A 12,248-nucleotide genomic window follows, 5' to 3' on the forward strand; every position below is an offset into this window, starting at 1 on the left:
TATTCGTTATCAAATGCTGTGTCTCAAGGCAATTCTGTGATCACTGTGACTTCCGCTGAGGCTTTGCTCTATCTTTATCATTTTTGTTCTTCAGGACATGAGGTGTTTTCCTATGTGAGAAAGAATTTGATATATGATCTGTCAGAAGTTTGGGCATTGTAACTGCCAAATCTCTCTCTCTCTCTCTCTCTCTCTCTCTCTCTCTCTCTCTCTCTCTCTCTCTCTCTCTCTCTCTCTCTCTCTCTCTCTCATTATTATTATTATTATTATTAATCTGCGAGAGCTAAGATCGGAGTCATCAAAGACATTATAATTATCAAGCGTTATATTGTTCGGGTTTCAGACTGTTCATTAGGTTTATGGCTAAAGAATCAGATTTTATAGACGCTTTAAAACCAAGGAAATTTATTTGTCAGGGAGCACGCGGTGACAGTCTTATGGTTTTAGTTAATTGCAATAGTAACTTAATGAATGTTCCGTCGAATGTTACGGGTTTCATTTTGGAAGCTCGCTTTCGGTTCGTTTGGATTAATTTTGATTTTTTAATGAACTGCTTTGTGAGTTAATATTCTTACAGGTTTGTTAAAACAAATTTCAACTGTTGAGGTTTAACCGGTATTACCATTGTAGAGGGTTATTTTCGAATATTTCATTAGAAAGTGTGTCAATAACGCAGCACTCCTACGAAGTTCTGTAATTGCGCATGACGTGGGATGTTGCAACCCCTTCAGACCAAGCAATTGAAAATGATCATGTTGATGCTTTCCCGTAAAAAGAAGCGACTCTCCCCCTGTCTATCTCTCAAACCACCTGTGTCAAGGTCAAGGTCTTTCTCCCAGGTTGAGCAAACGTTGGGTCGTCTTGGCAGAGATGGCGAGGCCCAAGGAGGAACGAACGGAAGGAGGGAGGGGGGTATTAAGGTCTCGTTTTAGGTCACGGGAGGTCATGCGAGGTGGGGTTTTGTTGCCCGTGGAAGGGTAGGGCACGAAAGGTATTTGACTATCTCTGAAAGCTTCATATAACGTTTAGAAATTGTTATAGCAGGTGGGTCTTTAACGTAGATCGTTTTTAATTCTTAGATTGCTGTTCAAAATAAATTGCTGGTGTGTTGAGATGGGAACTTTGAAGTGATTAATCTCTCTCTCTCTCTCTCTCTCTCTCTCTCTCTCTCTCTCTCTCTCTCTCTCATAAATATTGGGACAAATATGCATTGCACTTAGTTCTTAGTTCTTTAGACATGATATCGAAGGAGGCAATTTTGCTTTCTAAGAGATCTATAAAATTAGTTCATATATATATATATATATATATATATATATATATATCTATATATATATATATATTGTATGTATGTATGTATATATATGTATATATAGTATATGTATATGTATATATATATATATTATATATATATATATATGTATATGTATATATATATATATATACTCGTTGTTGGTATGATTTTGTGTGTATTTATTCTAGTAGGAAGATTCTAAACTGTACCAGAATTGCCAAACTAAACCATGTAAGATGAGTTGCTTAAATCTCAAACTTGGAATTGTATATTTTGTTCTTGTGGCTGAGCAATCGAACCCTCGTAAATTTTGTAAATTTTACCAGCTACAAGAGAACGCAGATATAATGTTATCGAAAACATTCTGATATATATTGGTTTATCTTAGAGAATCATTGAAAGGACAGGGTCACGTTTCTTCGCTTATCATACAAATTATAGTAATGTTTTGGTTAGATGATTTGTATGGATGCTGACTGACTGTGTGCATGGCCCAAGGTTCGCGTTTCAGTCATGCCCTCCTTTTGAAGTCTGCTACATCTACTCCTCGGCGAGGAAAATGTAACTAATTAGAACATTTGCAGTATAACAATAATATACAACTAAATTTTCTTAAAACTTGCATAAAAAAAATTTTTTAGTGCATATGTTATTTCTTTTAATTAAATTTCTAATTGAAAAAACTTCTTTTGCAGAAATCTGGAGCAGAGCTGATGGACTTCGTTCACCAGAAGTTCGGCGTCCTGGGTCGCCTGGTAGTCAGTTCGTCATAACAAATCGGTTGGCTGAGTCTGATGCACCGTCTGCCCCAGACTACGACTCCCTTTTAGAAACTTTGCAAGGAGACTTTGGCATCCGCTCTGACATTGTAGAGGCTGCTGGAGAGGAACCAGAATATCGAGGAGCAGAGACCCTAGTCGTCCCTCTGTATATCCCAGAGGGAGCTGTTCAAATCAATCTTCCTAGAATCGCTCGATCTGGAACTCTACAACCTCCTGATGATCTTGATTTGAGAATCGCACCCTCTTCAGATTCAGTCCTTATACACCGGATAGGTACTGTGACAGGACGTAGGCCTCTTCCTCCAAGAAGGCCTTCCTGGCGACCCCCCAGCAGGGCGCGTCCTATTCGGTTGAATGCATTCCGCAGGTCAGACCTCGTTCCACCCAGGCCCGCAACAACAACGACGACGACAACTGGAGCTCCTCTTATATTAAACAGATTTGGTCAGAAGCTTCACACTCCAAATGCTGAACCATTTGTCATTGATGGACCCCTTCCATCACATCCCTCGCTCTCTCCTCTGGATGATGAGGATTTGGAAGAGCCAGAGGACACGGCTATAAGAGCCAAGAAGAACGAACTGAGCAAAGATTCCCAATTTCACAACATCACTACAACAGAAATAAATGAGACTTCATCCACCACTTCAGAAACACCTGTAACTACAAGTACAGCAGCAACTGAGGAAAAAACAACCTACACTGTAAAGTTCCCAAAGAGACCATCAACCACTACAGCAGCACCAGAAACATCTACAACTTCTGCTACTACTACTACTACCACCACCACCACTACCACTACCACCACCACTACCCCAACCACAACTACAACTAGCACTACCACAACTCCCAAAATAACCACCAGACTTACTACAACTGAATCTTTACCACCACCATTACCATCGGATGAAGTTTCTGTATCTGAAGAAAAATCAACTAAATCTTTAGAAACACCATCCCCTAGTACAATATCAGATCGCCGCTCAGTTCTTTTCCCGAAACCTGTGGAGAGGATCCTTGGAAACAGTACTCCAGATAGTACTACCATTACAGTAAATACCACCACTACCCTTAAGCCTACCACTGTTAAGCCATCGGTAACAACACAAAGACCTCCTTTACGAACTCCTCCATGGTTTACTCGACCAGGTTCAACAACTACAGTTGCTACAATAACTACGACAACGGATAGTACCACTACCGCTTTGCCTGTATCAGAAAAGTCTCCAGTTGCTTGGCGTAGGCCCACAAGAAGGCCTCTAAGATCAACTACAGAAAAATCTGTAGTAGAAGAAAATTCTTCAACTCTTTCAAGCATAAGTCATACATCAACACCAACAACAACGACAAAAGCATCGGAAATTCTTGCACAGACTGATAAAAGAGTATCATTTATCAACAGAAGAACAACCACAACTTCAACCACAACAGAGAATCCTAAAACTGAGGTACAGGCAATTGAACATACAACTTCAACAACCACAACATCAGAACCTTCAACAACAACAAGAGAAGTAACACCACCACCATCATCATCGTCAACAGCAGTGACCATTGATACAAGTTCCTCAACAACGACAACACCTGTTACAACCAAAAGGCCAATCACTGCACCTCAAAGGTTGCCGCCAGTGAGAACAATGGTTAGTGTTGAAGAGATATTCAAGGATTCAAGGCCAAAGGAAAATGTGAGTATTAGTGAGGATGATAAAGAAGTCATTGAAATCACCTCAATCAGAAGTCTATTTAGTACCCAGTCTCCAGTAGTAGTGGGTAATCAAGAGGAAACATCTTCAGAAGGCAGTTTCACCGAGAGAAATAATAACCCACCTGGTAGAACTGATGCAGCTAGGAGGATAGTAAGACCCCCGACAAGATTTTCCAACATGAAGGGTGATGAGCAGAATACAACAACCGATGTTGCAGAGGACCACTTAACTGAAAGCAAGCTGCCTGATACAGAATCTGAGGTGGAAAAAAGCAAGTCTTTAAATGCAACTGAATCTTTTGAAGAATTGGATGCAAGAGATAGTGATTTCGTTTTTCAGAGTGAGGACAAACCAACTGTATCACCACGAAGGAAGTTCTTTAGACCTTCCCGACCAATACTACACCCTGACAGCATAAAGACTGCTGACCGAACATCAGAACACGAAAGGCCTCAAAGGAGGCGGAGACCTGGGAGGCCTCGATCAACTTCTCCACCCCCAATAACTCATTCAAGTGATTTCTTCAAGGCTCCCAAAGAAACTATTTCATTTGGCACAACAGAAAAAGACCAGACTGTTGCTATAAGAGCAGGTGCTTCTGCTAAACCTGTACAAGTGGTCTCTACTACAACATCATTCCCTACACCAGTTATTCTTACAGAAAAAGGTCCAACTTCTGCAACAGAAACAGATCTTTCCAGTACACCTGGGATCGTGATATCTGTCACAACACTCCCGCCACCAATTACCACAACAGAAAAATCCCCAGAACAAGTTGTTATTGAAAGTTTGACAGAGATAATGAAAGCGGCAACAAATAACAATAAAGGTAAAGATAAAGTATCCAACATAGCTACCAATTTAGAAGCCCTCAATAAGCAACTAGCAGAACGAGGCATTTATATTATGCATGCTGAAGTGGATGGAGTCAGAATTAAACTTGATAATCGCACTCTTCCTCGACATACAACACACCCTCCTCCAACCACTTTCCATCCATCAACGCCATTTAAAGTCACACTTGGTTCAACACTTGCAACTACAACTGAAAATCCTCCTACAAGTGTGACAAACCCCCAACCAAAAACTCAAGATGGTCAGGTCTTGACAGTATCTGAGGCAGAAGTGTCAGACAAGGATATTTTGACCTCTATAAGAACTTCATTTTCTTTCCATACTGCAAAGCCACTTGACATAGAGAATGAGACAGACAGTGAAAATGAAGTGCAAAGTACCACTAACGACTCGAGTTTCACGACCTTCAAACCGGCTGAAACCAGAAAAGCTGCAGCAAAGCCTGTACGTGGAGAATCCCTGAGCCCTGTTCTCTCTCCATCCATGTTACCCTCGTCTGAAGATTTTTACGACAGCTTACCAACGTTCAATAAAACTGAAGGTAATGGCAATCATAAAATGGTAACCGATGAGACTCTAACACCTGTTCGCACAAGTTCATCAGCTGGTGACAGGGAAAAAGATGAAGAGTTTGGAACTGTTCCATCTGTACCTATTTACGCATCTTCAACTGTTCCAGCCAGTGTCACCACTCGCACACGTTCCACTACTGTTCATATCACTACTCACAGACCGTCCATGAGACCCATCCAAACAACGGACGAATCCTCAAAACCTGGTTTAATGCTGATTGATGAAGGCTACCTCAACAGAAATGGAACAGCAGAAGGCAAAACTCCCGATTCAGAACCACACTATTCAACTAGAATGCACCCAACTTCCCATCACCGGCCCACATCAGTGCCGAAGTTACCTGATAATGAATATGATACAGATTCTCGACCAAACACTAACGGCAGAGAGTCTAGTTTTGATACGTTTACGTATGCAACAATCACAGAAGACACTGCACCAACACCTAGTGCCAAAGCAGGAAACTCCTCCTTGAATAATAACTCTTCTGGCTCGTCTGCTCGTTCAGCATTTGGAGTTTACCCAATCAAGATGACTGTCCCTGATGACAATTCAGTCGCTGCCGCCGAGGACATAGACAGTGGGAACTTTGAGGAAAACACCTCCACAGCTTCCACTACAATTTATGTCATTGGTGTTATTGGAATCATTCCTGCGGCAGGATTGGCAGCATTCTTGGCCCGTAAGTTTCTCAGAAAAACGCAGAAAGCTCTGCCAGACAGCGAAGAACGAGCTGAAGGCTTCACTCCTGTGACCCACCACTCTCGCAAGCCATCGCATTCGAATACGTTGGTAAGTGAAGTGTAGACTTTATCTTGTCAGAAGAAACAGTTACTGAACTCGATCTTTATATATTTCATTCTTGATCACAACTAGCGTTTGTGTAACGTTACCTGATCTAGTGACTCATTTCTGGAACTCCATACAAATGTTTGTTTTCACTCATTATGGGTAAAGAAATAAGTCGCTCTGAGAGGCTTACAGTTAAATGTTACTGTACCGTACCTTTCTGTTCGTATTTTGCTTTACCTTCACTTCCTCATTGTCATATAGTCATCCACTGTAGCCTTGTTATCATATTAAGTTTATTTTTGCCTAAGATAATCCCATAGCATAATACAGTGATAGTTGTGCTGGCCGGGGGCTTTTATAACAGGTGCTTTTATCTTACAGGACGTTGAGCCATCTTCTGTTGAGGCCAAAAACCCAAAGTACTCACCGTGGGAATTTCCAAGAACGAAGCTTCGTATTGTCTCCATTTTAGGCGAAGGGAATTTTGGTGTGGTAAGTGATGGAGAAAAAAATAAAGTGTGTATTTCATGTGCATTCCTCACAAACTACAGTGGAGGGTGAAGAAAATATGTCTAGTATCTAATATAAAAGAATTTTTGGGTATATTTGCAGCAAAGAAATGGTATTACATAAAGATACTGAGCGTTTAAAGACTAAATAGATTCACACTCCAGTTACATTCACTTTTCTACATATTTTTTCTATATCTATTGGAAGGTGATATTCCATTTATTTGACGAAAATATGAAACCTTGCACCAGGATCATTCTAAACCCTGAATGTGTTAGTTCATTAAAAATAACAAAGTCGCTTATGGAGTATCGTGTGACGTGCCCTTTTGTTCCTCAGGTGTGGAAGGCAGAGGCGCGAGAACTATGTGCCTGTGACGGGACTCCAGGAGCAACCGTTCTCGTTGCCGTGAAGGGCGTGAAGGAAGGAGCAGGAGTGAAGGAGAGGCAGGACCTTCTGAAGGAACTGGCCATCATGCAGCATATAGGACAGCATCCAAATGTTGTGACTCTCTTGGGATGCTGCACGCAGCAAGGTAACTGACTTGTCTTGTTTTTCATTCATTTGTTAGGTTTTATATACAGCCCTCCACAGGGATGATTCCCTCTCAGGCGTTTTCTAAATAAGTTGCTTCCTATGTTTTATAATTGTCTTTTAGTATTTTCTCATCAGTACTGTAGCCCCTACAGAATAGACGAGTTTTAGTTCTTTTTTAAATTTGCTGTCTTCATGTGATATAGAACAGTATTAATTCGTTTATGTTCGTTGTGGTTGTGGTTAAAAGTCAGACCATTGTCTTAATATAGAGTAAGAATTAACAGCAACCTTCCATTTTGTTGCACCGACATTATTTGGCGTACTGAGATTTTGCCAGTTTATTTTCCTTATTTTATGCATCCCATTATGCTTCTCCAACTCAAAGAAGCCTTTTTTACCATCTAACTAAAAATGACAAGTCAGTTTTTCAAACATCTTTTATTAAATAATACATTAAAAATCCAGTTACACGAAGTTTTCATTCTCGTTGTCCCTTACGGAGGTAATGTTTACCTTGAAAAACTAACCCATTCCAACTTTTCACAGAACCCCACTACCTGGTCATGGAGTACGTGATGTTCGGAAAGCTCTTGACCTTCTTGAGGGATAACCGAACTCGCCATAACTACTTCAACTTCTCCTCGGACACGGATGCCTTGACCTCGAAGGATCTCACGAGATTTGCCTGCCAGATAGCCACGGGATGCGACTACCTTCAGACGCGAGGGGTGAGGAGGAGGGGTGCTTAAGGATTGCATTTCTTTATTCAGATTTTTTTGGGGGGAGGGGGCTGGGTTCCCGAGGTCAAAAAGATGGAGCAGTTTGGATGTCAGAAAGACAGTAGAGGGATGAGATGAAAATATATTGTTCTTCTTAGCAATTAAAAAATTACTATCCAACAGCAATTTCTCTAGAAATCCGAAAAGCTCAAATTTGGGACTCTTGAAGTTTAAGAAGATTATATTGTTAAAGCACCCTAAATTAGAGCTTTTGTTGAAATTCAAGTATTTCCCATCATATTGGATTTCTTACTTCAAGCAATGAGGCCTTAAATTTCTATCCAAAATATGTCTGCCAGAGTTTTACAGTGTATGAGGAACTCTTTAGCTCATCTTCAAATTACAGTCTGCCTGAAGTTAGAGTTTATTTCAGAAACCTTTTTTTCACGTCGGGTTCCTTACAGATTATTCATCGCGACCTCGCGGCCAGAAACATTTTGGTCGACCACAATAAAGTCTGCAAAATTGCTGATTTTGGCCTCGCTCGAAACATCAAAGACATCGGCAGTGACATCTATGAGCAGAAAAGCAGGGTAAGTTGCTCCCCCCTTTTTGTTTCTTTCCCTTATATACTTTCTTTTGTGGTAGCTAGTGAAAGGTAAGCGCATTATTGCCTTTTAAGTGATGCAAGAACTTTGTATCTGTCAATAGAATAGTTAGTCAGATGAAACATTCAACACAGAATTAAATATTCAGATTCATAGGGTTTTCATCTCAATAATGAAATATATTGTTACATGAAAATTTGAGATAAATGAGATTTAGTAATAACGTTAAATAAAAACTTCCTTCCTTGTCCTTCCTTGCTTAAATATTTAGGTAGGGAAATCTACTTAAATCTTTTGTATATTGAGATAAGGAGTTGAATTCCAAAATAAGCTGTTTATGGAAGTTAGATAAGATCATCTGTAATGCAGCAATACTTTTACATAGAAACCTTATTCTCAACATAAGATGTCCTGCTAAACGAGGTCTTTATATATACCTGGAATTACAGTAGATGCTCAGTTTCAGAGGAGGTTCATCCCTAGCATTTTTTGTTTTATTTTATAAGAATTTCCTCCCAAAAACGTACCTTGTCAATTCAAAGATGACTGTGTTAACTTTTCTTTTGGTGACTTAACTTTTTTATTTTTATTGTCTGTAATAGAATCCAGTCTGCAGTCTAAGCCTAAGCCTAATTTTTTTTACAGCATGTATGTGAGTTTTGCTGTAATAGTTTTCATATGATCTTAGTTCACTAATGAGACATTTCCCTGCCATAGTTAAACATACTCAGAGACATTTCCCTGCCGTAGTTAAACATAGTCAGTCTAATCACAATTCTGAAGGATAACTAGAAGGCAACTGCTGTACAAAGTATATATATACACATTTTGTCAGGCATCCCATTCTCTTGCTCGTAAACCTTATTTTCTCGTAGTCAGTCATAATTTGAAGTAGTGCAGTTTTTCCTTTAAATTCGTGTGGGACCTTATTTTAATTTACCCATTCAACACCCGAAGGGAGCCTTGCCCATACGATGGATGGCGCCAGAATCTCTCTACATGAGCATCTTCACCCACAAGTCAGATGTTTGGAGTCTCGGAATCTTGTGCTGGGAGATTGTTACTCTGGGTGAGTTTTGGTCATCGGTTGGTATTTTCAAGATCTAAAAGAGATTATCCAGTTTTGCATCAGTTTTGTCATGTTAATTCTTTTGACGAAGAGGCATGGTTTATTTATTTATTTATTTATTTATTTTTTTTTTTTTTTTTGCTATTTATTGATGTTATGTTTACATGTTTTACTAATACATTTCTGCCTTCCTTCAATGATAAATGAGTAAGGCTTGTTGAGAATTCTAACTATTCTTAAAAGGCACTGTACAGTTGTTAGGATGCTCTTGGCCATTAGCCATTGAACTGAAAGTCATGATTTCATATTGTAGTATTACCTTTGGTAAAGTACATGCTCTGCCGTGACGCATCAGCGTTACTTACTTCAAGAAGTATTATATTTATAGCTAAATGAATACTATTTTATTCAGGAAACTGTTTATTTTCAGTAGCAGTGCACTTAGAATATGTAGTGACATACTGTACAGTGCTTTGTTTACATGAATATCTTTACATGCACATTTCATTGCATGTGAAGCTGGATTTTATGTTGGATAACACTGATTGTCCTTCCAGGTTCAACTCCATACCCTGGCATGACAGCCAGAGAGGTGATGAGACGTGTCCGTGAAGGATATCGCCTGGAACGCCCAGAGCACTGCCGTCCGGAATTCTACCACATCGTCACCAAGTGTTGGCACCAGGACTTGAACAAGAGACCCTCCTTTGCCGAGCTGAAGTTTGAGATGTCTCAGTTGCTGGAACACGGACATGCAGCCTATCCCTGCATCGATCTAGAGAACTTCCCCGAGGCTAATTACTTCTCCATGCATGACAACGACGATGAGAAGCTGTGATTACCAAGTCAAGTTCTGGTTATCCATCCCCTGCCTTATACTATTTAGTCTCTCCTCTCGGGAATGTCACCCAGTTAATCAGAGATTAGTCTAATCAGATAACAAGAATCGGCGGTTTCTTGTTATGGTGATGCGGTGATATCAAATGGACTTTTACACAAAACTATCTTACTGAATCATTCCCTCATCCTCCATGTTCATGTATTCCAGACAATAATTCTTTCATAATTTTCCCCCCCCAGTGACACATACTTCCTTGCTTTATTATATTGGTTGTATTTATGTCTTAAGAATCGAAAGTCTTGAGAAATGAAGTCTTAAGAGGCAGCAAGCAGGTCTTCGTTGCTTTTTGGTTTAGTTCATTTCAGTTTTAGTGAAGAAACTTTTAACACACCATTTCCAGACAATAATCAGTGTTGTATCCATTATTCATTTCTTCATCATATTCTCTCTTTTTCTTGTTTTTCTCGTAGACCAAGTGAGGTCTGTGATCTTCAGACGTTTTTGGCAAAGAAACGTCAATGATAGCTCGACCTTTCAATTCTTGTTATGCTTAATGGGAAAGAAAAACGTGTCACATATCTTTCAAGCTTTACCAAAGATGGCATACCAAGAATACGTTGTTGTTAGAATGGAAATCTCTTTTTATTTATTTTTTTAAGGGACAGAATAAATGGAGGGCTATTTGGATGCAGAGTTTACACTTGAGAAATGTCAATTTCAGATCATCGCCCATTCTCGGACATTTCACTGGAAATATGGCTCTTCAAATATTTATTTCTTTAATAATGTTCCCGAAAAAGAGGCTTGCATTCTTTTTTTCGTTGTTTTTTTAAATATTTTCCATGCAGTGAATACACTGCATATCCAACATCCGATTTTATATTCATTTTCGGTATGTCAATCAATTTTCTTCACATCCACTTTCCCCCTCCCTGTTTCATGTTGTTTTTTCTCCAGTGATATATGAAACAGTATCCTTTGATTCTTTACTACTTTATTGTGTAAGAAACGATCGCAACTCGAACTTAAGTTTATCTGTATACAGTGAGTACTGTATATATGAACTCGAAACTTGTAGTAAGATGTACATAAGTTTGTAAATATTGTTGTTGAGAATTTCGGAAAAATTTCCGTTTATTTTATTCATTTTCACCCAACAACTAATTTGTAATCTGTGTTGGGAATTGGACCTTCTCATTAAAATATAATCTATTAATAATTCTACTCATCTAATAGTAGCCATTCAGATATACTCGAGAACAAGCTTATTGTAGGCTTTAGGGCTCATATGGGTTCGATCAAGATATTATAGTACGGTGGTAGAAGAGGAACGCAGTGTATTGAGATCTGTGCGAGTTGTGAATTGCGTCTCCCAGAACCTGAGCTTTGGGATCAAAACGGGAAACGTGACTACTGATGCTTGCCTTACAAAGAGGGATATAGAGATAACAGCCCAGCGAACCGTTTGGAAAGTATATTATAGGCATTTTGTTTTCTTCTAACAAAATTTTTATTAAATTACAATATCTCTTGTGTTAAGGTAGGCACAGTTTTAGTTTACGTCTTGTCCAGACATGCTGCCATTATCTCTGATAGTATGGAAAAAAATGTCTCAGCATTCGTGGAGACTAACAATCATATCTCTTATCATTTCTTCCTTACACTGTCAGTTATTGTTTATTGTTGTATATAACATAGGCAGAAATCCACTCAGATGTTCAGACTGTTGTTTGAATGGAATACGATAATCTGTTATTCGTTTTAAGTATTGGATTTAATTTAACAACAATATCACCTATTATTTGATGTCCATTGAATTTCCTCTCACAGAACTTCAGTGGATAGAATTGTTGGATAATAATTATGTATATATGGGCTATTTTAAATGTATGTGTACAGAATATTTTTATATATTGTATTTGAATATTTAAATAAATGATTATACTTTATGAGACACTA

The 12,248-nt window shown here is 39.0% G+C and overlaps 1 protein-coding gene across 1 annotated transcript in view; it reads left to right on the top strand.

Annotated features, from left to right (window-relative positions):
• The window catches only part of LOC135222734 (mucin-2-like), a 224,959-nt gene extending 212,721 nt beyond the window's left edge, over window positions 1–12,238 (top strand). The window contains exons 2-8 of the mRNA XM_064260975.1: window positions 1,990–6,005; window positions 6,387–6,497; window positions 6,855–7,050; window positions 7,599–7,780; window positions 8,236–8,364; window positions 9,337–9,448; window positions 10,006–12,238. Coding sequence (XP_064117045.1) covers window positions 1,990–6,005; window positions 6,387–6,497; window positions 6,855–7,050; window positions 7,599–7,780; window positions 8,236–8,364; window positions 9,337–9,448; window positions 10,006–10,286 — 5,027 coding nt within the window. The 3' untranslated portion in view covers window positions 10,287–12,238. The remainder of the gene's footprint in view (window positions 1–1,989; window positions 6,006–6,386; window positions 6,498–6,854; window positions 7,051–7,598; window positions 7,781–8,235; window positions 8,365–9,336; window positions 9,449–10,005) is intronic.
• Window positions 12,239–12,248: the final 10 nt, after the last annotated feature.

The sequence above is a fragment of the Macrobrachium nipponense genome, chromosome 20 (genome assembly GCF_015104395.2).
Source record: "Macrobrachium nipponense isolate FS-2020 chromosome 20, ASM1510439v2, whole genome shotgun sequence".
Lineage (NCBI taxonomy): Eukaryota > Metazoa > Arthropoda > Malacostraca > Decapoda > Palaemonidae > Macrobrachium > Macrobrachium nipponense.